Below are 27,609 nucleotides of genomic sequence, written 5' to 3'. Positions count from 1 at the left end.
TAGAACACATTGAGTAAATAGAACACTATGGTACAAAATGTCTAATAATCATCCATGCATCAAGCAATGCTGGTATTCCTCCAGTCATCCATACCTTATATTTAATCAATGGGTTCTACTTCATTCCTGTCTCAGTACCTTGTGGGAAGGACTACACGGCCGATTCCGGCGCGCTGCGCAAAATCGCAGGCGTCACGTTGGATGCGACGGAAATAAGGTAAGTAATTCAATTGTCGGATCGTGTCGCATTGTTGATGCGACGCAACACGAATTTCGGATGCAGACGCTGCATCTGCATCCGACAGTCATGTCGCGTCGCATCAGCAATGCGACACGATCCGTCACTGGCATTACTTCCTCATTTCCGTCACATCCGATGTGACGCCTGCGATTTTGCGCAGCGCGTCGGATCACGGCAGAATCACCCGTGTAGTCCTGCCCTGTGGCTTTCACAAATAGACATGCAGCATTAAAAAAACAGTATTGAATTAAATACCTGTCAGCATCCCTGATAAAATAAAAATGGCAAGTACCTTACTGAATGCAGTTATAGGCAACATTAGTCTGTGTAGAAACTAATTGAAAAAAAGTTATTGAGGGACACTAGTGCAGTCACACAGGCTTTATGTCCTTATTTGTTTTGATTGAATCAGAAATAAACTTCTCTAGAAAGACATGAACTAAGGCTGCTTGCTTGTTAACATATGCAGGGTCAATTGGACATGGTGTGCTGCCCTGAGGAGGTGATTTGCCTCTTTTTAAATTGTGAGTAGGCCAGAGCAGCAGTGCCCAAAAGATGAGCCGATTGATATTGTGTATGGATCTGCATGGTATGTATGTGCTCTTGTACTATTTTAACAGAACCAACATGTAATTGTATAGGTCCCTTTGGCTTTAATTGACCCCCCAAAAACAATAGATAGCTGGGTTATTCCAATACAGATGTTTTACCTATCCTCAGACATGAGGAGATTATACTGTTCAGGCTGTAGAGGTCAGACTAATGCAGGTAAAGCTGGCCAAACATGGGCTAAAATTGCAGACTCTGCCCCTTCAGACCTAGCCAACAGCTTGCCAGGATATGTAGTGGTCCACCCAGACCAATATATGCCCAATTTAAAAATGCTATTGATGCGGTCCTCTCCCAAGTATACACACAGTATAATCCAATCAAGAATAAAAACTTGGATCAGTCTGACTAGGCCTAATGCATGGGTGGCCAGATTGGGCTTGAATACTCTTGTTTGGTGCCCTTGACAATTAAGTGGATCTGCCCAATGTTTTTAATGAGAGCAGAGTTTAATTCTTGATCTTATGTGAATTCACAGGAGTGCAAAGATATTTCTCTCTTTAGAAATTGAAGGCAGGTTCATCTATGGTCAAGGAGGTTTGAACTGACTTAAAGGGGTTGTACACCTTTGCTTTAACTGCTAGTATGACAAAGAGAGTGATATTCAATTTTTGTTTCTGGTTTTTGAGTTATTTAGCTTTTTATTTAGCTGCTTTCTGATTTGCAATTTCAGCAATCTGGTTGCTATGGTCCAAATTACCCTAGCAACCATGCACTGATGTGAATAAGAGACTGGAATATGAATAGGAGAGGCCTGCATAGAAAGATGAGTAATAAAACATTTTGTAGTAGCCTTGCATTTGTTTTTTTTTATTCTTACATTTTGCTTCTCTCTCTATTCAAGCCACTGTCTGGTTGCTAGGGTAAGGTGGCCTTTAGAGACCAGATAGCTGTTAAAATTCCAAACTGGAGCTGCTGAACAAGAAGGAAAAAAAACAATGGGCATAATAATAAAAGTTAACGGTGAATTACCCCCTTTAACAATTACTAAAGTACTTAAGCACAATCCAACATTTCAGGGTTTGAGCCCAGCATGTCAAGCTGTATATATTAAGAATGAAGACCACTCTAGTCTACATATTTAAGGTATTACTCCCACTTACCCAAAATGTACTTTGCAACTGTGCCCTCTTTATTTCTGCATAATATTTGCACTTCCCACTTAGTTTCTTGTATTTTTGTTCTTTTGTTTCACTCCCCCAAGCTTAAGCAATGAATATACTGATTATTGTTCTCTGACTTATTAGGTGATGCATTAAGTGACTATATAGCCATTAGACAGACTATACAGGCGCAGGAGGAGAAAAATAATGTAATTTATATTGGTTTTGCATATTGAGGTTATACAAACTTTCTGTCATTTCTGTAAGTAGCCATACCTTAATCCTGCTAAACGTTAAACCCAATAGATTTGTTTTAGCACTTAATAAAACAGTACCTTGTACTTTATCATAATCATCACTGAGAAAGGTAGAATTATTTGACTCTATGGGAGACTTCCATTCCATAAATTGGAGCATCCTGGATAATGGATTTACAGATAAAGGATCCTATACTTCTAGCAGCTGAAATTCATTTCCATGTTGTCCCATTTGAACTCAATACATGATTTGCTGAGCACCAGAAACAAAACAGCTATGTGTATAAGCAGAGCTAATATATATATATGTAAGTCATCCTGTAAATGTATTTTAGTGGCAGGCCTTTAGGCTGAGGTCAGGTGATGAGTTTTAGTTCCTATTAAGTATAGTGGAAAGGGGCTGTTAAGGTGGCCATGCACACACCATTAAAAGCTGCGGTCTCCCACAGCAAATAATTGGCTGGTACATAGGAACTTTCCACTGACCCCCCATTATTTGGCTAAAAATTATCCAGATGTCAATTGGACAGGATTGAAAATCCCACTGGTTGAGAAGGCCTTTGACATTGATTTGGTCTTCATCTAACAAATCAAACACTCAAGTGCACATTTATATGTTGAAAATAGCCTGTACCTTCAGTGACAGGCAGTTCTATTATACTCTGTAGAGAGAAGCATGGGTGGAGAAAATGTGTCTGCTTTTTCCTTGTAGAGTAAGGTATAAGGAATCAAATATGTAATATATAATAGGCAGGTTTTTCCATTTGGCTACCTTGTTATGGACATTTGCCCTACTTTCTTGTACCCAGTCACCCTTAATGTCTTTAGTGTGGGCTTAATCTCTTCTGGTGAATATACTGTTCTGTTTTCACTGTTCTGATGTTCTGACCAATCACAGCTCTGGAAACTAGACCATGTGACCAGGGCCAATAAAAACCGTTGGGATAGGAGTTGGAGTCACTCTAACGGTTTTCCCCGGTGGAGATTGATGAGAGTGTGAGCACTTGAGGTAATTTTACATATATATCTTTAATCTATTTACCTTCTTTTACACCTTAAATACACACATAGAACTCTGTAGCATTCCTCATAACAAAGCAAGATGGAATTATTGTTAGAAGGATGACTAGACAGCAGTAGGATTCCATTTAGTGATAGACAGTTTTTCCATTTGGCTACCTTGTTATGGACACTTGCCCTACTTTCTTATACCCAGTCACCCTTATTGTCTGTAATATGAACTTAATCTCTACTGGTGAATATACTGTTCTGTTTTACTTTGCTGATTAATCACAGCTCTGGAAACTAAACGATATGACTAGGGCCAATAAAATCCATTGGGATAGGAGCTGAAGTCAATCTAACAGTTTTCCTGGTGGAGATTGATGAGAGTGTGAGCATTTGGGGTTATTTTACATATATATTTTTAATCTTTTTACCTTCTTTTACACCTTAAATACATGCATAGACCTCTATAGCATTCCTCATAACAAAGCAAGATGGAATTATTGTTAGAAGGATGACTGGACAGCAGTAGGATTTCATTTATAGTGATCCAGACAGGTTTTCCATTTGGCTACCTTGTTATGGACATTTGCCCTACTTTCTTATACAAAGTCACCCTTATTGTCTGTAATGTGGACTTAAAATCTACTGGTGAATATACTGTTCTGTTTTTACTGTGCTGATTAATCGCAGCTCTGGAAACTAAACCATTATGACCAGGGCCAATAAAAGCCGTTGGGATAGTTGCTAAAGTCACTCTAACGGTTTTCCTGGTGGAGATTGATGAGAGTGTGAGCATTTGGGATAATTTTACATATATATCTTTAATCTTTTAACCTTCTTTTACACCTTAAATACACAACTCTGTAGCACTTTGTATGTAGGAACTAAGTTTTTTTTTGTAGCTGCATATGTTACTGGCTCTATTAGAACATCTACACCTAGTTCCTTCTAGTTTCTGTCACTAATTGATTGTTTCTTTCAGATTTCAGAGCGACAGGAGCGATTTTATTACTATTGGAGAGCGACTTTTTCATTTTAGGACACAACTGGAGAAAGAAGAAATGGCGAGAAGGTAAGTGAGGGGCAGAATTAGTCACAATAAGGGCCGAGGAATGAATTGGGAAGTATACTGAATATAAATCATTCTTCATGTGCCAAACTGACATGCCCTATAGATAATATAATATTCAGTGGAATCATATACAGATTATAGTTTGCAGATAATCACAAGTACTAAACTAAACTCTAGTGTAATTGCTTATAACAACCAACAACAATTAGCTTTCAATGGTCTACTACAAGTTTCAAATGAAAGCAAAGATCTGACTGGTTACTTTGGGTTACAGTGGTTGTATAATTTAGATCCTATGCTTGTAAACCCAGCCCACTTCTATTTGTAGTAACCAACCATCTTTCTGTGCTGGGGGTGTAGAAGGGTGATAGTACAACTGCATTACAGACTATAATCCCAAATATACGTAAATCATTTGTCACATCGCATACCTTTTTCAAGTAGAAGGAATAGCTCGTACTAAAGAGATTCCAACTGAACTGTTGGTACAGGTATGGGACCTGTTATACAGAATAATCGGGACCTGGGGTTTTCCGGATAACGTATCTTCATACCTTAAGTCTACTAGAAAACCATGTAAACATTTAATAAACCCAATAGGAAGGTTTTGCTTCCAATAAGGATTACTTATATCTTAGTTTAGTACAAGTACAAGGTACTGTTTTATTTTTACAGAGAAAAAGGAAATTATTTTTAAAATGTTTAATGAATTTATTATAGTGGAGCCTATGGGAGACGGCCTTTACGTAATTTGGCACATTCTGGATAACGGATCTCATACCTGTACCTGTACTTGAGTCCCAATGGTATATAGTAAGTGTATGAGTTGCATCAGAACTCTTATCTGGGTACAGTATTTGCCCTAATGTTGAAACTAGCACCCACAGACAGTAGCAGCATGCTCAGGATTGTCTGATGTATACCAAACTATTTTGCCACACGAAGACATACAAATATAAGGTTTCCCTGAATCAGTCACAGGCCAGTACCATATCTACATTTTGCTGTCTTTCAGTTGGCCATTAGCTATAGTACTTGTAGTACATTTTTTAAACAGCATTTACAAACGTTAATATTTTCATCCAGAAAACAGCGCACAACAAAAGACCCTGTGCCTCCTCAGGTTCCCAAACCTGAGAAGAGAAAGCGCACAAGAAAGGAGAGTGAAGAAAACGACGATGGACCTTCCACCAGCAAGCAGTAAGTGAAAATAGGTTCACATATGGCAGAAAGGGAACTGAAGACATAGTTAGATAAATACACAAAAGCCAAGTAAACTCTACTTGGTTTAGCAGCAGGCTAAAAAAATGTCATGTTAATCTGTCTAGGGTTCAATTCCTTATCTGATTCTTTACTGTATGTATACATAGTTATCATATACCTCTTTTGAGAAACTCTTCTTTAGTGAAATGCTTTCATCTTGGCCAAACTTATAACTAAGATTTTATTCCCTTTATTAGCTTAATTGCTTTTCTCTGTTTCACTAAAGCCTCTTTTGAGCACTGGAGACTAAATATTGTAGTGATTTAGAAAGTTTATTTTACCTTCTCTCATAAATCTATCTATACCCCTTTTAGTACACTACAAAACCTTGATGATTCCTAGCGGGTTGATAAAAAAGTATTTGACGTTAATGAGTTAAAAGAAAGACTAGGACACTTAGGGGGTTATTTATTAAACTCCGAATGCATATATTACGAAAAATTAGTAATTTTTTTTTTATAAAATCTGACTTTTAAAAAAGAAAATTCGGAATTTATTAAACCCCGAGGATGGAAAAGTCAGAAGCTCAAAATCCGGCATCTCAGACCTGTCGAGGTTACATATAAGTTAATGGAAGAAGTCCCAATAATTTTTTTAATGTGCGCTGGGTTTTGTGCAATACCCAGAAGTTTTCTGAGTTTTTGATGAGAGAATCGGATGAAAGAATCCGAAAAAAATTGTGAAAATCTGTTTTTTTTGGGGTTTTTTACCGCAAATTTTCAGGGAAAATGTAATAATAAATAAGCATAAAAAAAACCCCGGATTTGATCGGAGTTTGTAGCAGAAAATATTGAGATAAATTCGGACTTTGATAAATAGCCCCCTTAAACTGTTCAAAACATTTTTTCTCTTTTTTTCATACAAGTTCATACAAATAATGTGTTGTAGAACTCACAGTTTATTAAAGGTTTAATTCAAGAACAGCTTTCCTTTATATCCAATATAAGAAATAGATATGCTTCTAATTTCCAATTTTAAGAAAAAGAATATAACTTTAATAAGAGGTGTTATATCACTTTTTAAGAATCTTGTTATGAGAATGTAAATGTGATGTACAGAAGTCAGGGAAACAATAATGTGTCTTTCTGCCATCTCTAGGCCTGCAAGAACTTTCATGGATGGAGAGAAGTTCTACCAGCTGCTGGGTAAGATATTTCCCCTGCACTCTCATGGGAACAGTTTAGTACAATCTGTAATGTTAAATCACAGTGTCATTATTTTGCTTATATGAAAGTGCAGGTTGGGGGAGGGATAGTGTAATTGTGCACTACAAATAATAAATATGTGAGAATTGGGCCCCAATTTTTTAATGTTTAAAAGAGACCTCAACCCCATGGGGGGGCTTGGTTTGGGAGGAGAGTGAGTTAATCTTTTACCTGGTGTAAGCATGATAAACACTTCTGTATTAAATGTTTGCATTAATGCCAGCCCCAATGCCTTAATAGACCTGCCACCCATATTTGGAAACTGGACTGAGTATAAGTTTTCTCTTCCTAACTGCTGTTATTTCTTGTAGAGCATAAATTGATCAGAGATTCCCTGGACATGGACCCCTGTCTGAAGCTTACTGACAAGGTATTTCTTGTATTTACACTTGTATGTACTCAATGGCTAGCGCTTAGGTGTAGTTCTAGATGAAAAGGGTTATTTTATTTATTTTTTTGTAGCTTCCAACATTACCTATCATCAGACATACCTGATTATGTGCATAATAGTGAACATGCCTAGATAAAGAGATGCCATACTAATATACTTTATAATTCCTGAAAGCTTTCTTTATAAGATGTATCGTTAGCAATATAATGTAACCGCAAAAAAATATTTTTTTTCTTTTTATGGGAAAACAAGTAGCTAGTCTTTTTGAGGTGGGGTGAAAAATGACCAGTGGAATTTGATTGTATGGAAGTAGATCATAGAAAATAAATGGATTGGCAAAATAGGGATTCAATGACTATACTGATCACAGGTTATAATCTGACCCTGGTGTAAATGCTAGACAGCACCAGGCTCAATGCAAATTGTAATTGCAAACAAGGCACAGCGTACAGTTGCAGAACCCATGAACTCTACAGCTGCTGCTGACCTAGTGTAAAGTACAGGGTTCCATCTGCAGATTGTTCCCATGCACATTTAACTGTTTCACCAAATCAATTAAACATTTGAGAGACAATATCCCCCACCCCTGAGATGCCTATTTTGCCCTAGGCACAGTTGGTTTATGAAGCGGTCCAAATATGTTGTGTCCTTATTCAACATGTCTGGATCTTAAGTAAGTACCATTATCCTTGAAACTGCTGCATTGTGGTACAAAAACATACCAAATGAGGCATTATTTATTCCAAAATGCACTTTGTCTTACACGGACACCTGCTGCTTCCCTAATTCCTAATGAGCCTGTTTGTTTTTCAGCAAATCCTTGTTTTGCTTTTACACTTCTTAGTAATAACATGAATCGTTTGTACAGTGTATAATGAAGTTATTCACTTCTGCACTTCTTTCTCTCCAGTACCTCCTTGCCATGGTCCGGGTGTATTTCCAGCGAGCCAGAATTAAAGAGGAGGAGTACATCGCAGGGTACTTTTTTGGAGCCCTGTAAGTAGCTTTCTTTGTTTCCATACGTTTCCATACATGATAAGATGAGCTTGAATGTTATATCTGAATATCTATATAAGGGCTCTTACTCACGCGCGTTTTTACCTGCGTTCCGTTTTCCGGTGTTCAGCCGCAGGGGAGCACAGGAATAGACGCATTTCATTTTTTCAAATGGGGCTGTACTCACACAGGCGCTTGTAGGCGCCGAACGCAGGTTGAGACGCAACATGCTGCATTTTTCCTGCGTCTACACGCGCGTCAGAAGCAATTGATTCAAAGACTATTTTAAAAAAATGGAAGACCAACTGAAAAGTTGCTTAGAATTGCCCATGCTAGAACATACTAAAAGTTAGCTTGAAGTTGAACTACCCCTTTAACTAGTAAGAGGTACTTGTGTATAATAAACAAGGTTTTGAATTTCTCCCATTCACAAAGTACAAGTAAAGCCTCATCTTGAATATGTACTATAGTTTTTCTCCATTCCTCCAAATTACACTGTGCTGGCCATATTCACATGAAGCCCATTCACTTCCCTACCTTTCCTGACCTGTCCCAGCCCAACAGTTTTTGTCATGCAGGTATAGTCCATATATGTGTTATGCAAAGCATCCATATGTAATACTGCAAACTACTGAATGCCACTATTTTTGGGTGGTGAGGTGTGAAACTGTTAGTGCTCATGGCAAGCAGGTTAATTGGGGGAAAGGAAGAACCCATAAAAAGGAACAGGTGCTAGTCTGTCTTTGCAAAAAAAATGATACCAGGAGTAGCATAGTGAATAACTTTTTAGTTTAGTTTTTCTTCTAAACATGTCCACTTTGTTGCAGGTTTACCAAGACACTTTAGGTGGTATGTATAGAATGCTAAAGTCAGAAATGCAGGTTTCCATGGTTAATCATGAGCAGTTCTGGGCTGCAGCTAAAGTCCAGATGATGAGAATATGCACCCTGGAAGAGACGGCTGGCACCGGTCAACTGGAAGTTAATCAACTCCTTGTTATGCTACAGGTACTTTATTAAAACGTATTCCAAGTGCCAACATGTTCTGCAGCGCTTTATAATAAATGGGGATATACACTGAACACACAGATTAAATACCAAAAACAGATGCAAGATGTAAAAAGTGGCCCAAAAGAACTTACAGTACAATCATCTCATTTTCTGAGTAAATTTAGTGTGGTGTGATAACTATACAGTTGTGGTCCCAGTAATCCTTCATTAGTCCTTCAGAAGTTTCTAAGCAATACAGATATGAGGCCTGTTATCCAGAATTCTCGGGACCTGGGGTTTGCCGGATTATGGATCTTTCTGTAGTTTGGATCTTCATACCTTAAGTCTACTAGAAAATTATGTAAACATTAAATAAACCCAATAGGCAGGTTTTGCTTCCAATAAGGATTAATTATATATTAGATGGGATCAAGTACAAGGTACTGTTTTATTACTAAGATTATTATTAAGATTTGGAATATATGGATAAAATGGAGTCTATTGGAGACGTAATTCAGAGCTTTCTGGATAGTGGGTTTCCGGATAACGGATCGCATACCTGTACTTCCATTTATAAGGGTTCTTGCAGTGGAACATTTCTGTCTCTGTTTCTCAGCATTGAACAATCATCAAGTTACATCCCACCTTCATTTGGCACTTGCCTGTGCCATAATTGAGTACAGTTGTGGGATCAGTTATCTGGAAACCCATTATCTAGACAGCTCCATTATAATCAAATAATCCACATTTTTAAAAATAATTTCCCTTTTCTCTGTAATAATAAAACAGTTCCTTGTACTTGATCCCAACTAAGATTTAACTAATCAGGTTATTGGGTCTATTTCATGTTTACAAGATTTTCTAGTAGACTTAAGGTATGAATATCCAAATTACGTAAAGATCCATTATCCTGAAATCCCCAGGTCCCGAGCATTCTGGATAACCGGTCCTATACCTGTACAATCACATGGGAAATGTAGGCTTCTGCTCCGGAAAACATGAAAGATCCACCACAGGGAGAAATGCTTATCTGTAATAATATATATAATCCTACCCAAACAGCAATCAGACCATGTTAACTGTATTTTTTTTTCTAACAATGCTAGAACTGTTCATTGAATAAAGTTTAACTGTAATAAGCCATAAGGGTTGATTGTAGCCCCAAAAATAGGTTGCCCTAAGAGATCAAATAGGCTTGTGCACTGCAGAAAGGTTGGCAAATGAATTCAGCTAGCTATGGTTCCATTGTATAGAGCTGTCTACAATCATTGGCATTCACAATCACCATGCATTAGTTTACCTGTTGGTTTAGAATAGACAACTGCACTTATTCTCTGCCAAATACTTCAAAACTGCAACTATTTGAAGTTTCTTAACCCTATAAGTGTCACCGTTAGGAAATGCATAAGTACACTGGTGCTTCCATATTGTAACTTCTACTGTCAATGCATGAAACCTGCTGCATTTTGCATAGTCAGCACTAAAGGGTTAAACCTGAATGTCTGACAACTAACTGGTTACCATTTAAGAACAGTGTCATTACATCCTGCAACTTACAAAAAAAAAAAGTGAAATTCCTATTTTAGGCTATGCACGTAGTAACATATTAATATAGGGGTTTTAACTAGAAAGCAATTGATAAGTAAGCTTCTTCAAGAAGAGAACTTTTGGTTTGGGAACCTTCTTGTTCCACCTACTGGAGTATAACACAATGATCTAAAGTATGAAGGTTTTAGCTTTGCTCCTTGTGATTTATTTTTATCTATTTATAGATTTACTCACTAACACTCTGGAGCATTCTAGACCTTCAGGACTGCTAATCACTGTCCTAATATTTAGGACATTTATTGTATTTAAATAGGTTTACTGAACATGTAACAGATTTGATCCATTAGGATTAGTGTTATTAAATGTATTTGATATTTTTGTATTGGTGTAGAACACGACCCATTCTCAACTTAGCACATCAGTATTTTAACCCTCTACCTAGTATCCATCTCTGATAAATGCTACATTATGTGCAGTGTTTGCTACAGCTCTAATAATCTGTGACAGATATCAGATACTAGTATTTATTGATTTAAAGCAACTGACTTATTGGTCCAATTACTAGAACTGAAGCAAACTTTGCGCCTCTTATTAATACTCCCTTTATATTGTAGCATAGTAAGGGAGTGTGTCATTCTGCAGATACTGTATGTCTAACAGTGACACTCCACCTCTACTGAAGTTGTAGATTAGTTGGAAGGCTTCAACATAGCGTTCATAGCCATAGCATTAACTTACTACTGGATTTTATGTAGAATAAGCAATTCTCTAGGTTTGCCTAGTTTGCTTTTTTTTGCTTTTTTTTTTTAATATATTGACCTTGCCTGTGAGCTTTCCAAAAGCGAAATTGTATCTTAGCAATATTTTCTCTAACTGTTTGTGACCTGCTTTACTGCAGCAATATTTGAACGTGCTAGGCATACCAACTTGTAAATGACTTTAAGGCAATAAATGCCTGTTTCTGCAATTGATTTATTGATTTTATTTTTCTTCTACTGCAATAATTAGTGAGTCTCTGAATTTTAAATAGGTATAAGGGATATTTCCTCCATGTTGAGCATTGTGCCTTATGGTTACAACATCTTTTAGTAAAAGGGCTCGGCACAGGGCACCTTGACTCCCATTGGAAAACAGTCAACAGAATTCCCATCCACCTGTCACTGCTCCTGAAATGAATGAAAAAAGTGTTATGGAGTGGTGGCATAGACCTTGGAGACCAGCACTTAGTCTGCCTATACTGTACCTGCTCCGTTTGCAGTCAGTAAGGTGCTTGCCATTTTTATTTTATCAGGGATGTTGACAGGTATTGCCTTCAATACAGGTATGAGTCCTGTTATTGAAGAAACTCTGGACCTGGGGTTTTCTGGATAACTAATCTTAACATAATTTGGATTTTCATTCCTTAAGTCTACTAGAAAATCATGTAAACGTTAAATAAACCCAATAGTCTGGTTTTGCCTCCAGTAAGGATTAATTATATCTTAGTTTGGATCAAGTACAAGCTACTGTTTTATTATGACAGAGAAAAATTTGGATTAATTGGATAAAATTGAGTCTGTGGGAGACACACTTTCTGTAATTAGGAACTTTCTGGTAACTTTCTCTGTTTCTGGATACAGGATCCCATACCTGTACTGTGGTGGGTTTTTTTATGCTGAAGGAATAGTTGTGAAAGGCACAAGATACTGTAGATATAGTTGAACTAGAAGACATTGAGTAAATAGAACACTATTGTACACAATGTCTAATAATCATCCATGCATCAAGCAATGCTGGCATTCCTCCAGTCATCCATACCTTATATTTAATCAATGGGTTCTACTTCATTCCTGTATCAGTACCTTGTGGGCAGGACTACATGGCCGATTCTGGCGCGCTGCGCAAAATGGCAGGCGTCACGTTGGATGCGACGGAAATAAGGTAAGTAATTCAATTGTCAATTGACGCTGCGTCAGCATCCGACAGTCATGTCGCGTCGCATCAACAATGCGACACGATCCGTCACTGGCATTACTTCCTCATTTCCGTCGCATCCGATGTGACGCCTGCGATTTTGCGCAGCACGTCGGATCACGGCGGAATCACCCGTGTAGTTCTGCCCTGTGGCTTTCACAACTAGACATGCAGCATTAAAAAAACAGTATTGAATTAAATACCTGTCAGCATCCCTGATAAAATAAAAATAGCAAGTACCTGACTGCAAATGGAGCAGTTATAGGCAACATTAGTCTGTGTAGAAACTAACTGAAAAAAGTTATTGAGGGACACCAGTGCAGTCACACAGGCTTTATGTCCTTATTTGTTTTGATTGAATCAGAAATAAACTTCTCTAGAAAGACATGAACTAAGGCTGCTTGCTTGTTAACATATGCAGGGTCAATTGGACATGGTGTGCTGCCCTGAGGAGGTGATTTGCCTCTTTTTAAATTGTGAGTAGGCCAGAGCAGCAGTGCCCAAAAGATGAGCCGATTGATATTGTGTATGGATCTGCATGGTAGTTCTGTCTGTGCTCTTGTACTGTTTTAACAGAACCAACATGTAATCATATAGGTCCCTTTGGCTTTAGTTGACCCCCCAAAAACAATAGATAGCTGGGTTATTCCAATACAGATGTTTTACCTATCCTCAGACATGAGGAGATTATACTGTTCAGGTTGTAGAGGTCAGACTAATGCAGGTAAAGCTGGCCAAACATGGGCTAAAATTGCAGACTCGGCCAATTCAGACCTAGCCAACGGCTTGCCAGGACGTGTAGTGGTCCACCCAGACCAATATATGCCCAATTTAAATATGCTATTGATGCGGTCCTCTCCCAGGTATACACACAGTATAATCCAATCAAGAATAAAAACTTGGATCAGTCTGACTAGGCCTAATGCATGGGTGGCCAGATTGGGCTTGTTTGGTGCCCTTGACAATTAACAAGTGGATCTGCCCAATGTTTTTAATGAGAGCAGAGTTTCTTTAATTCTTGATCTTATGTGAATTCACAGGAGTGCAAAGATATTTCTCTCTTTAGAAACTGAAGGCAGGTTCATCTATGGTCAAGGGGGTTTGAACTGACTTAAAGGGGTTGTACACCTTTGCTTTAACTGCTAGTATGACAAAGAGAGTGATATTCAATTTTTGTTTCTGGTTTTTGAGTTATTTAGCTTTTTATTTAGCTGCTTTCTGATTTGCAATTTCAGCAATCTGGTTGCCATGGTCCAAATTACCCTAGCAACCATGCACTGATTTGAATAAGAGACTGGAATATGAATAGGAGAGGCCTGCATAGAACGATGAGTAATAAAAAGTAGTAATAAAAAATGTTGTAGTAGCCTTGCATTTGTTTTTTTTTTTATTCTTACATTTTGCTTCTCTCTCTATTCAAGCCCCTTTCTAGTCTCTCTCATTCAACCCACTGTCTGGTTGCTAGGGTAAGGTGGCCTTTAGAGACCAGATAGCTGTTAAAATTCCAAACTGGAGCTGCTAAACAAGAAGGAAAAAAAACAATGGGCATAATAATAAAAGTGAATTACCCCCTTTAACGATTACTAAAGTACTTTAGCACAGTCCAACATTTCAGGGTTTGAGCCCAGCATGTCAAGCTGTATATATTAAGAATGAAGACCACTCTAGTCTACATATTTAAGGTATTACTCCCACTTACCCAAAATGTACATTGCAACTGTGCCCTCTTTATTTCTGCATAATATTTGCACTTCCCACTTAGTTTCTTGTATTTTGTTCTTTTGTTTCACTCCCCCAAGCTTAAGCAATGAATATACTGCTTATTGTTCTCTGACTTATTAGGTGATGCATTAAGTGACTATATAGCCATTAGACAGACTATACAGGCGCAGGAGGAGAAAAATAATGTAATTTATATTGGTTTTGCATATTGAGGTTATACAAACTTTCTGTCATTTCTGTAAGTAGCCATACCTTAATCCTGCTAAACGTTAAACCCAATAGATTTGTTTTAGCACTTAATAAAACAGTACCTTGTACTTTATCATAATTATCACTGAGAAAGGTAGAATTATTTGACTCTATGGGAGACTACCATTCCATAAATTGGAGCATCCTGGATAATGGATTTACAGATAAAGGATCCTATACTTCTAGCAGCTGAAATTAATTTCCATGTTGTCCCATTTGAACTCAATATATGATTTGCTGAGCACCAGAAACAAAACAGCTATGTGTATAAGCAGAGCTAATATATATATATATATATATATATATATATATATATATATATATATATATATATATATATATATATGTAAGTCAAAATGTATTTTAGTGGCAGGCCTTTAGGCTGAGGTCAGGTGATGAGTTTTAGTTCCTATTAAGTATAGTGGAAAGGGGCTGTTAAGGTGGCCATGCACATACCATTAAAAGCTGCTGTCTCCCACAGCAAATTATTGGCTGGTACATAGGAATTTCCACTGACCCCCCCATTATTTGGCTAAAAATTATCCAGATGTCAATTGATTTGGTCTTCATCCAACAAATCAAACACTCAAGTGCACATTTATTAATGTTGAAAATAGCCTGTACCTTCAGTGACAGGCAGTTCTATTATACTCTGTAGAGAGAAGCATGGGTGGAGAAAATGTGTCTGCTTTTTCCTTGTAGAGTAAGGTATAAGGAATCAAATATGTAATATATAATAGGCAGGTTTTTCCATTTGGCTACCTTGTTATGGACATTTGCCCTACTTTCTTGTACCCAGTCACCCTTAATGTCTTTAGTGTGGGCTTAATCTCTTCTGGTGAATATACTGTTCTGTTTTCACTGTTCTGATGTTCTGACCAATCACAGCTCTGGAAACTAGACCATGTGACCAGGGCCAATAAAAACCGTTGGGATAGGAGTTGGAGTCACTCTAACGGTTTTCCCCGGTGGAGATTGATGAGAGTGTGAGCACTAGAGGTAATTTTACATATATATCTTTAATCTATTTACCTTCTTTTACACCTTAAATACACACATAGAACTCTGTAGCATTCCTCATAACAAAGCAAGATGGAATTATTGTTAGAAGGATGACTAGACAGCAGTAGGATTCCATTTATAGTGATAGACAGTTTTTCCATTTGGCTACCTTGTTATGGACACTTGCCCTACTTTCTTATACCCAGTCACCCTTATTGTCTGTAATATGAACTTAATCTCTACTGGTGAATATACTGTTCTGTTATACTTTGCTGATTAATCACAGCTCTGGAAACAACACCATATGACTAGGGCCAATAAAATCCATTGGGATAGGAGCTGAAGTCACTCTAACAGTTTTCCTGGTGGAGATTGATGAGAGTGTGAGCATTTGGGGTAATTTTACATATATATATTTAATCTTTTTACCTTCTTTTACACCTTAAATACATGAATAGACCTCTATAGCATTCCTCATAAAAAAGCAAGATGGAATTATTGTTAGAAGGATGACTGGACAGCAGTAGGATTTCATTTATAGTGATCCAGACAGGTTTTGCATTTGGCTACCTTGTTATGGACATTTGCCCTACTTTCTTATACAAAGTCACCCTTATTGTCTGTAATGTGGACTTAAAATCTACTGGTGAATATACTGTTCTGTTTTTACTGCTCTGGAAACTAAACCATATGACCAGGGCCAATAAAAGCCGTTGGGATAGTTGCTGAAGTCACTCTAACGGTTTTCCTGGTGGAGATTGATGAGAGTGTGAGCATTTGGGATAATTTTACATATATATCTTTAATCTTTTTACCTTCTTTTACACCTTAAATACATGTACAGAACTCTGTAGCACCTTGTATGTAGGAACTAAGTTTTTTTTGTAGCTGCATATGTTACTGGCTCTATTAGAACATCTACACCTAGTTCCTTCTAGTTTCTGTCACTAATTGATTGTTTCTTTCAGATTTCAGAGCGACAGGAGCGATTTTATTACTATTGGAGAGCGACTTTTTCATTTTAGGACACAACTGGAGAAAGAAGAAATGGCGAGAAGGTAAGTGAGGGGCAGAATTAGTCACAATAAGGGCCGAGGAATGAATTGGGAAGTATACTGAATATAAATCATTCTTCATGTGCCAAACTGACATGCCCTATAGATAATATAATATTCAGTGGAATCATATACAGATTATAGTTTGCAGATAATCACAAGTACTAAACTAAACTCTAGTGTAATTGCTTATAACAACCAACAACAATTAGCTTTCAATGGTCTACTACAAGTTTCAAATGAAAGCAAAGATCTGACTGGTTACTTTGGGTTACAGTAGTTGTATAATTTAGATCCTATGCTTGTAAACCCAGCCCACTTCTATTTGTAGTAACCAACCATCTTTCTGTGCTGGGGGTGTAGAAGGGTGATAGTACAACTGCATTACAGACTATAATCCCAAATATACGTAAATCATTTGTCACATCGCATACCTTTTTCAAGTAGAAGGAATAGCTTGTACTAAAGAGATTCCAACTGAACTGTTGGTACAGGTATGGGACCTATTATACAGAATAATCGGGACCTGGGGTTTTCCGGATAACGTATCTTCATACCTTAAGTCTACTAGAAAACCATGTAAACATTTAATAAACCCAATAGGAAGGTTTTGCTTCCAATAAGGATTAACTATATCTCAGTTTAGATTAAGTACAAGGCACTGTTTTATTTTTACAGAGAAAAAGGAAATTATTTTTAAAATGTTTGATGAATTTACTATAGTGGAGTCTATGGGAGACGGCCTATACCCAGACAGAGTTCTGATGCAATTTATACACTTACTATATACCACTGGGACTCAAGTACCGGTATGGGATCCGTTATCCAGAAAGTTCCAAATTTGGAACTTTCTGGATAACGGATCCCATACTTGTACTTGAGTCCCAGTGGTATATAGTAAGTGTATGAATTGCATCAGAACTCTATCTGGGTACAGTATTTGCCCTAATGTTGAAACTAGCACCCACAGACAGTAGCAGCATGCTCAGGATTGTCTGATGTATACCAAATTATTTTGCCACACGAAGACCTAGACATATAAGAAAGGTTTCCCTAAATCTGTCACAGGCCAGTACCATATCCACTGAGCCTCTACATTTTGCTGTCTTTCAGTTGGCTATTAGCTATAGTACTTGTAGTACATTTTTTAAACAGCATTTACAAACATTAATATTTTCATCCAGAAAACAGCGGACAACAAAAGACCCTGTGCCTCCTCAGGTTCCCAAACCTGAGAAGAGAAAGCGCACAAGAAAGGAGAGCGAAGAAAACGACGATGGACCTTCCACCAGCAAGCAGTAAGTGAAAATAGGTTCACATATGGCACGAAGGGAACTGAAATCATAGTTAGATAAATACACAACAGCCAAGTAAACTCTACTTGGTTTAGTAGAAGGCTAAAAAAATGTCATGTTAATCTGTCTAGGGTTCAATTCCTTATCTGATTCTTTACTGTATGTATACATAGTTATCATATACCTCTTTTGAGAAACTCTTCTTTAGTGAAATGCTTTCATCTTGGCCAAATTTATAACTAAGATTGTATTCCCTTTATTAGCTTAATTGCTTTTCTCTGTTTCACTAAAGCCTTTTTTGAGCACTGGAGACTAAATATTGTAGATGGGACCATGTCAGTGATTTAGAAAGGGTATTTTACCTTCTCTCATAAATCTATCTATACCCCTTTTAGTACACTACAATATCTTGATGATCCCTAGCGGGTTTATAAAAAATTATTTGACGTTAATGAGTTAATAGAAAGACTAGGACACTTAGGGGGTTATTTATTAAACTCTGAATGCAAAAATTACGAAAAATTTGTAATTTTTTTTAATAAAATCTGACTTTTAAAAAAAAAAAATCGGAATTTATTAAACCCCCGAGGATGGAAAAGTCAGAAGCTGAAAATCCGGCATCTCAGACCTGTCGAGTTTGCATATAAGTTAACGGAAGAAGTCCCAATAATTTTTTAATGTGTACTGGGTTTTGTGCAATACCCAGAAGTTTTCTGAGTTTTCGGGTGAAAATTCTGAAAAAAACGTGAAAATCGGATGAAAGAATCCGAAAAAATCGCGAAAATCTGTTTTTTTGTTTGTTTTTTTACCGCAAATTTTCAGGTAAAATGTAATAGTAAATAAGCATAAAAAAACCCCGGATTTGATCGGAGTTTGTAGCAGAAAATATTGAGATAAATTCGAACTTTGATAAATAGCCCCCTTAAACTGTTCAAAACATTTTTTCTCTTTTTTTCATACAAGTTCATACAAATAATGTGTTGTAGAACTCACAGTTTATTAAAGGTTTAATTTAAGAACAGCTTTCCTTTATATCCAATATAAGAAATAGATATGCTTCTAATTTCCAATTTTAAGGTGTTATATCACTGTTTAAGAATCTTGTTATGAGAATGTAAATGTAATGTACAGAAGTCAGGGAAACAATAATGTGTCTTTCTGCCATCTCCAGGCCTGCAAGAACTTTCATGGATGGAGAGAAGTTCTACCAGCTGCTGGGTAAGATATTTCCCCTGCACTCTCATGGGAACAGTTTAGTACAATCTGTAATGTTAAATCACAGTGTCATTATTTTGCTTATATGAAAGTGCAGGTTGGGGGAGGGATAGTGTAATTGTGCACTACAAATAATAAATATGTGAGAATTGGGCCCCAATTTTTTAATGTTTAAAGGAGACCTCAACCCCATGGGGGGGGGGCTTGGTTTGGGAGGAGAGTGAGTTCATCTTTTACGTGGTGTAAGCATGATAAACACTTCTGTATTAAATGTTTGCATTAACGCCAGCCCCAATGCCTTAATAGACCTGCTTTGGAAACTGGACTGAGTATAAGTTTTCTCTTCCTAACTGCTGTTATTTCTTGTAGAGCATAAATTGATCAGAGATTCCCTGGACATGGACCCCTGTCTGAAGCTTACTGACAAGGTATTTCTTGTATTTACACTTGTATGTACTCAATGGCTAGCGCTTAGGTGTAGTTCTAGATGAAAAGGGTTATTTTATTTATTTTTTTGTAGCTTCCAACATTACCTATCATCAGACATACCTGATTATGTGCATAATAGTGAACATGCCTAGATAAAGAGATGCCATACTAATATACTTTATAATTCCTGAAAGCTTTCTTTATAAGATGTATCGTTAGCAATATAATGTAACCACAAAAAAATATTTTTTTTCTTTTTATGGGAAAACAAGTAGCTAGTCTTTTTGAGGTGGGGTGAAAAATGACCAGTGGAATTTGATTGTATGGAAGTAGATCATAGAAAATAAATGGATTGGCAAAATAGGGAATAAATGACTATACTGATCACAGGTTATAATCTGACCCTGGTGTAAATGCTAGACAGCACCAGGCTCAATGCAAATTGTAATTGCAAACAAGGCACAGCGTACAGTTGCAGAACCCATGAACTTTACAGCTGCTACTGACCTAGTGTAAAGTACAGGGTTCCATCTGCAGATTGTTCCCATGCACATTTAACTGTTTCACCAAATAAATTAAACATTTGAGAGACAATATCCCCCACCCCTGAGATGCCTATTTTGCCCTAGGCACAGTTGGTTTATGAAGCGGTCCAAATATGTTGTGTCCTTATTCAACATGTCTGGATCTTAAGTAAGTACTATTATCCTTGAAACTGCTGCATTGTGGTACAAAAACATACCAAATGAGGCATTATTTATTCCAAAATGCACTTTGTCTTACACGGACACCTGCTGCTTCCCTAATTCCGAATGAGCCTGTTTGTTTTTCAGCAAAACCTTGTTTTGCTTTTACACTTCTTAGTAATAACATGAATCGTTTGTACAGTGTATAATGAAGTTATTCACTTCTGCACTTCTTTCTCTCCAGTACCTCCTTGCCATGGTCCGGGTGTATTTCCAGCGAGCCAGAATTAAAGAGGAGGAGTACATCGCAGGGTACTTTTTTGGAGCCCTGTAAGTAGCTTTCTTTGTTTCCATACGTTTCCATACATGTTAAGATGAGCTTGAATGTTATATCTGAATATCTATATAAGGGCTCTTACTCACGCGCGTTTTTACCTGCGTTCTGTTTTTCGGTGTTCAGCCGCAGGGGAGCGCAGGCTGAACGCCGAAAAACGGAACGCAGGTAAAAACGCGCGTGAGTAAGAGCCCTAAAGAAATGCAGGTTATTATTAACATGTATTTTAGAGCGACAACATATTTTGTCTATAAACATATAATTAATTACTAAATCTTGCAGAGGTTTGACACTTGGCAGGTGTGGAAGGGTACATCAAGGGGGTGGTGCAGAGATTAAGGTTAAGGGGACTTTGTTTTTTACTCCTTTTTTTGCATGATTTATCTTTTTGTTCTATATCAAGTTGCTAATGACTAATAAGTGGTTTAAATAATAGACCAAGAGATGACTGGAAGAGGATTTGTACAGAAAGCTACAATATTAATATTAAAATATTAATAAATAAATATGAAAATAAAATAGTAACAAAAAACGAGGTTAGGTAATAATATGTATTTAGGTTGTCGGGTCAGTGTCGATGGCAGTCAAATAGTTTAAATCTTAGGCTGTAAGATTTAAACTATTTGACTGCCATCGACAGGTAAATAGCTCAAGGAATGTCAAAGGTAGAGAGTTTAAGCCCCTGAATAAATCCCTTTTGCGGTATCAGGTGCTATGCTGAAGGACCCACGCCTGCTTCCAGGGTCAGACAATCCAATGAAGAAAGATGTCAGCAGCACACTGAAGATTTGCAGAAGTGTGAAGGTTATTGTATCCAAAACATTGAAAAACAGGGCAACGTTTTGGGCCACCCGGGCCCTTTATCCGGCCCGGTGGCCCGAAACGTTGCCCTGTTTTTCAATGTTTTGGAGACAATAAACTTCACACTTCTTCAAATCTTCAGTGTCTTCATAGGTAAATAGCTCAAGAGCATTAATTATAAGGTGAACCACCACTTTTAGTATTTTCTTTTAGAATAAATATTTTCATTCAGTAACATAGCATTACCATTAATTTAAAGGTATTTCTCAGTAATGTGTCCCTTATGTATATTATCTTGGGTTTCAGGTTACTTGCACATGAGATGGAGGAAGAAACATCTTTTCGTGGCTTGATTTACTCCTGGGCCCTTGGAGAAATGTATCAGGAACTGTGGACCAGGTTCACCAAGCTGCGGGATGAAATATGGTCCAGGATGGGCTTTCGAGCCTGGGTTTCCAAGGAATCCTGTGAGGAGGTGTGTAATACTACGGATTCTCAGTTATAGCGTTTAGCCCAACATTTTAGGTATAGAGAACTAAATGCTAATATTTGTTTGTCATCCCTTATACTGTATCTAGTTATGCAGTAAGGTCTAAAGTATAGTACAGGTATGGGATCCGTTACCCAGAAACCTGTTATCCACGAAGTTCTGAATTACAGAAAGGCTATCTCCTATAGACTCCATCATAATCAAATAATCCAGAATTTTAAAAATAATTTCCTTTTTCTCTGTAATAATAAAACAGTACCTTGTACTTGATCCAAACTAAGATATAATTAATTCGTATTGGAAGCAGAACCAGCTTATTGGGTTTATTTAATGTTTACATGATTTTTAAGTAGACTTAAGGTATGAAGAGTTAAAGTACAGTTATCCAGAAAACCCCAGGCCCTGAGCATTCTGGATAACAGGTCCCATACCTGTACAATAGAATTCCCCATTTTACTTATTTCAGGGGACCAGAAAAAATGGTGTGAAAATGTAAACTCAGGGAAATGCATTATGCATAATATATTGTTTAGATTAAAAAAAAAGCAATGTTTAATGCGAGAAAACTTAAAATCAGGGAATGTAAAATTTAGGTTTCACTGTAATTGCTTACTTTTACTATTCCACCAAAAATGATTCTTGGTTGTATAAGGTGCAAATTTAAGTAAAAAATAAATAACAAAGAATGATCAGTAGGTTGCTTTTACTGATTTGGTACTCAGAACATATGAAAAAATTCTAATTGCAATCGGTTAGAGAACAGCTAACTTTAATACTATATATAGAGAGAGAGAGAGAGAGAGAGAGAGAGAGAGAGAGAAATCCCATAATTGTTCTTTGAAGCTTTAATGTGTGGTGAAATTACAATATAACAAAGCAAAAACTATATACATACAGGATGCTGCCCTTCCCTAGCCCAGTCATACAGAGTTTTTTTGCACACTAAATGCAAGAGAAGCCCTGGTTTAAATGACCAGGAACTGCAGGGGTCTGACTGCACAGAGCACTTTGCATACCATTTATAAAACTGCAGACAAAAATTAGCTTTTAATTTAAGCCTTTGTTATACAGACTGAAATGTGCAAAGAAAGATTATTCTGAACTAAGTAGCTTGTGTCATAATCATTAAGGGGATTAAATGCATTGTAAATTAATTACTTTCTTGTATATTTCTAGGCGATGACTGACAACCCGACCCACTGGGCTTGGAGAAGGGAGCGGCAAGAACATCACGGCTTGGCCCTGAAGGAGCATCACAAACCTCCTGATTATTACTTCTTCAGGCATTCTGCCCACAGCCCGACAGCTTGCTCTTGGTGCCAGGAACGGGCAGGTACCTCCCAAGAGGCTGAGCCACCAAAGGTAAAGTAATGATTGTGATTAAAGCACTTCCTATAGGGAAATGCAAGGCAATGGATATACAGTACTTGTACAACTCAACTGAATTACATTATTTGTTATACTGTATATTTGTAATTCCTTAATAGGGCAAGTTACTGTAACTAATCATTTGTAACCAAGGCTGCCATCAGGGGGGGGGGCAGGGGGTACTGTTGTCCCAGGCCCAGATGATTTGGGGAGTTAAGGGGGCCCAGCCGTGCTGCATGTACTTGCAGAGCCGGCCCCTGCCATCAGTGAGCTGCAGATTTCGGAAGGGTGGGCAGCCTGGAGCTCCGATGGTGCATCTTACTTCCTTTGCTGTGATTAGCCATAAAGTCCCGGTAAAACTGCATGGGGTTTGGATGGGTGAAGTTTGAACCTCCCCTCTGCTTTATCCAATCACCATGCACCTTTACTGGGACTTATATTTCACTGGCGAAACAGACCACAGGAAACTGATACAGGCACCTGAGCTCCCTGGCTAAGGTAAGTGCAGTTTTCTTTTTTTTTAACTTGTAGGGGCCTTGCCCTAGCCAATTTTTTTTCTTAATAACTTGTAGGGGCCCTGGCCACTAATGCTTTTTTTTGGAATAACTTGTAGGGGCCCTGCCCTGGCCAAATATTTATTTTAATAATTGTAGGGGCAATGCCCTGGCCAAATTGTTTTTTTTAATTGCTTGTAGGGGCCCTGGCCACTAATGCTTTTTTTTAATAACTTTTAGGGGCCCTGTCCAGGCCAAATATTTTTTTTAATACAAAGGTGTTTTTTTAATAACTTGTAGGGGCCCTGACCATCAAAACTTGTAGGGGGGCCTTGGGCACCAAAGTTCTTTTTTTAACTTGTAGGGGGGCACTTAATGTTTTAACGCTTGTGTCTTGTGTGGCCTTCATACTGATGGGTAAGGGAGGGGGGCCCAGAGGGGGTACAGAATTTGTGCTTGTGCATAAAAAAAGTATTAGATGTATTAAATATTATTTCTCTTTATTTCTAGGCGACTCAAAAGACGCAAAGCACCAGAAAGAAGAGGAGGAAAAAGCGTTAGGGTCGCCTTATTATATCATACATCTGTTTTCATGTTTTTGGTGTAGTTAGATTTATAATTCCATATATTTCTGATACCTAGAACGATTTAAATATAGTATGCTTAGAAATACAGTTTATAAATTCTTTAAAAGAATAATTTAATATTTTACATTATTATTAGTAGTATTTATTTATTTTGAGCCATCAATAATAGTTAGATAATATATAATTTTTATTATCTATTTAATGATAAAATTAATTTAATATATTGCATAATATTAATAACTTAATATTTTGCATAATAATAGCTTAATATTTTGCATAATAGCTTAATGTCTTGAATAATAACTTAATATCTTGAATAATAATAACAACTTAATAGTTTGCATAATAATAACTTTATTGTTTGCTTATTAATGTTAATAATAATAACATAATGTATTGCATAGTAATAATACAAATAATAAATTAATGTATTGCATAATAATAGCTTAATATTGTACATAGTAATAATAACAACTTAATGTATAGCATAATGATAATAACAATAATAATGCTAGCAATAATAATTTACAATTTTGCATAATAATAATTTAATGTCTTACATAATGATAACTTAATATTTAGCAAAGTAATATCAATAATAACAGCAATAATACTTATAATGTTATATTTTGCAATGTTATGATTATTATTTTTATTATATAGCATAATAAATGTGTTTAATTATATAGTTATTCAATAATTATTGGTATTTTATTAGTGTTAGGTAATTTAGTATTGCTATTATTATTATTCATAATAAATGTGTGTTTAATTACAATGTGTTTAATTTTATTACAGTGATTGATCCAGGGAGTAATCCGATTGCCATATTTGGGGTCAGGAAGGAATTTTTTCCTACAGTAAGATGCAATTGGACTAATTTATCTTACTGGGGGTTTTTGCCTTCCTCTGGATCAATATAGAGGGTTATAGCAAAGGTGGTACTATTCTTCCTGTATAATAATTTTGTTTTTCATTAAATAGGCCCCATAATAGTTATTATAAGCCTAGTATCATATTTCTATTGTAATTTTATACATTATTATACACACATATATAATACTCCATATTAATATTTCATTTAGTTTTATTGATTGTGCCTATACATATTTTAATATTCTTATATAGCACTATAGTTATAAATACGTTATATAATATAAATATAGAATGGTATATTTTGATTGCATTAATTATAGTTAACATATATTGTAAGATATAAGGTCATTGTAATTATATAATATAGTATATCATCTAAAATAAAGCCCTTACTTAAACATACATATCATGTGTTTGTCTTTTTATTATGTGATTTGTTTTTATTCGCTGTTGACTAAATGGAACACAATACATTTTTTCAGTGAACCTTTGTTTTTTTTCTGATACCATACCAACATACCAACGCATACCAACTGGCTGGTCACTATACATCTTATATTAACGTTAAAGTTATCTAACGTATACACCTGACATTAAAGGGCACATTTACTAAGGGTCAAAGTGAATTTTCCAATTCAAAAACTTCGAATTTCAAAGTAATTTTTGGGTACTTAGACCATCAAATAGGCCAAAATTCGATTTGAATTGAAAAAACTTCGAATATTTGACCTTTCGAAAATCAAAGTATTCTCTTAAAAAAACTTTGAATTCGACACTTCTCCACCTTAAACCTGCAGAATTGCGATGTTAGCCTATGGGGACCTCCTAGAACCTATAGCCAATGTTTGGATAAGTTTTTAGAAGTCGAAGTTTTTTTTCTAGAATCGTTCGATCTATTAAATCATTTGGATCGAACGATTTCTACGATCGATCGAACGGTTTTAATTCGACCGAAAACAGCTAAATTCAAACAAAAAAACTTTTTTTTCAATTCAATGGTCGGATTTCAAAGTTTTACCACTTGGAGTGCTTGGAGGTGTTATTTCATTTATTTAACAACTAATCTCTTTAGTTTGCCCATAGTTTGTAATAAGAGATTTCATTGCTATGGCAAAACACATGATCCCCCCTATTTTAATTCATCACACTACAACCTGTAGGCAATAGTACCTTTTAAACAATCTGAAATATTCTGGCGCTGCTGCTCTGTCCAGTCTCCCACCTGCATTATCCCACCAGAACTCCAGAAATGGCATTTTATCTTCCTGGCACCCAGGTTATCCACCTGCTAAAAAGCAAAAATCTTCACCTGGGCAAATTGTGCCTTTCATTACAGATAGGGGAGTTCTCTGCATTTCTCTGTAAGAGGAAAAGGTTTTAACTCTTAAGAATGCATCCTAGATAAACCTGGCAGGTGCTGCCCTTGCATGCTTTTTCCCTCTGCTAGAAAAAATAATAAAATATTTATACTGTACATCAGGTAACCCAAATCAACTCTCCATCTTTAGTTCCCCATTATTTTTTCTCCTATCACTCTTTTTTTATCTCTACTATTTCCTTAATTTCCAATATCCCTTTTCTACTTTATATTGTCCTTTAAGCTCTCTGCATCCCGGGTCTTTCTCCTGGTTCCAGTTTTACCATGTTCCATTCTGTCTTCCTCTTCCTACATAAAGTCCTCTCTCCATTCATTACCAACTCCAATGCCATCATCTCCTTATGTCCCCTGTTCTTTGTGCTCCCTGTATCTTGTGCCAAAAGTTTAATCATGGTGAAGAACACAGTATCCCACAAGGTAGATACACATGTACTCCATGGACAGGCCCTAAAGGGAGCAATAAGTTTTGCATCCATTAATACGTGAGCCCAACAGAGTGCAGATCTTTTTTAGTTTGCAAAGGAGAGAAACAGGCAGGCATTTTCATAGTTGGGTTGCTGGATTAAATAAGTGTCTATGATCTAACATAGTATTGTTGCAACACTGGTGAATGCTGATCTATTACAAGTATACTGGTATGGGATCTGTTATCAGGGAACCTGTTATCCAAAAAGGTCCAGATTACAGGAAGGCCATCTCCCATATTCTAAGCAAATAATTCATATCTTTAAAAATTGTCCCTTTTCAGTATTGTGCTGGCAGTTCCGTGACTGGCCAGTAGATATCACTATTATATTTTATAAAAGGGGAAGGTCCCATGTGCTCAGTCACTGGATGAGTATTTGTTGGAAGCCATTGCTAATCATTTGTGTGACTACAAGCAGCACCCACCTGTCTGCATGTTATTTAAAGTTACAGTGTTCTATAAATGAACTTTTCAACCATATCCCTGTGTGTGTAATTGTGGATCAGAGAGAAGTTTCCCAGGCAGTG

The 27,609-nt window shown here is 36.8% G+C and overlaps 2 protein-coding genes across 3 annotated transcripts; both read left to right on the top strand.

The window, feature by feature from the left end:
- The first annotated feature begins 2,664 nt into the window (after window positions 1–2,664).
- Window positions 2,665–8,149, top strand: LOC121393702 (speedy protein 1-B-like). The gene is made up of 6 exons (XM_041562970.1): window positions 2,665–3,219; window positions 4,201–4,290; window positions 5,377–5,490; window positions 6,652–6,698; window positions 7,070–7,128; window positions 8,060–8,149. The coding sequence occupies exons 2-6, from the start codon at window positions 4,280–4,282 to the stop codon at window positions 8,147–8,149; spliced, it is 321 nt and encodes a 106-aa protein (XP_041418904.1). The 5' UTR covers window positions 2,665–3,219; window positions 4,201–4,279.
- Window positions 8,150–8,978: 829 nt separating this feature from the next.
- On the top strand, window positions 8,979–24,515 carry LOC108705854 (speedy protein 1-B-like). 2 transcript variants are annotated; one of them, XM_041562968.1, is made up of 10 exons: window positions 8,979–9,152; window positions 15,495–15,605; window positions 16,577–16,666; window positions 17,848–17,961; window positions 19,130–19,176; window positions 19,543–19,601; window positions 20,533–20,618; window positions 21,730–21,898; window positions 23,090–23,275; window positions 24,286–24,515. In XM_041562968.1, exons 3-10 carry the CDS (start codon window positions 16,656–16,658, stop codon window positions 24,334–24,336), a joined length of 723 nt encoding a protein of 240 aa, XP_041418902.1. In that variant the 5' UTR covers window positions 8,979–9,152; window positions 15,495–15,605; window positions 16,577–16,655; the 3' UTR covers window positions 24,337–24,515. The 2 variants fall into 2 exon arrangements, with proteins under 2 accessions (XP_041418902.1, XP_041418903.1); XM_041562969.1 differs by lacking the exon at window positions 8,979–9,152 and having other exon boundaries at window positions 15,229–15,605.
- The last annotated feature ends 3,094 nt before the right edge of the window (window positions 24,516–27,609 follow it).

This window comes from Xenopus laevis, chromosome 5L, assembly GCF_017654675.1.
Source record: "Xenopus laevis strain J_2021 chromosome 5L, Xenopus_laevis_v10.1, whole genome shotgun sequence".
Classification (NCBI taxonomy): domain Eukaryota; kingdom Metazoa; phylum Chordata; class Amphibia; order Anura; family Pipidae; genus Xenopus; species Xenopus laevis.
This window is presented reverse-complemented; position numbering and strand designations above follow the sequence as displayed.

What these genes read in the sequence shown, in the direction of transcription:
- LOC121393702 (XM_041562970.1), top strand. An exon ending in GGACCTTCCACCAGCAAGCA is followed by an intron (nt 5,491 to 6,651) that starts GTAAGTGAAAAT and finishes TGCCATCTCTAG; the next exon opens with GCCTGCAAGAACTTTCATGG. An exon ending in GTCTGAAGCTTACTGACAAG is followed by an intron (nt 7,129 to 8,059) that starts GTATTTCTTGTA and finishes CTTTCTCTCCAG; the next exon opens with TACCTCCTTGCCATGGTCCG.
- LOC108705854 (XM_041562968.1), top strand. An exon ending in GAAGTTCTACCAGCTGCTGG is followed by an intron (nt 19,177 to 19,542) that starts GTAAGATATTTC and finishes TATTTCTTGTAG; the next exon opens with AGCATAAATTGATCAGAGAT. An exon ending in AAGAGGCTGAGCCACCAAAG is followed by an intron (nt 23,276 to 24,285) that starts GTAAAGTAATGA and finishes CTTTATTTCTAG; the next exon opens with GCGACTCAAAAGACGCAAAG.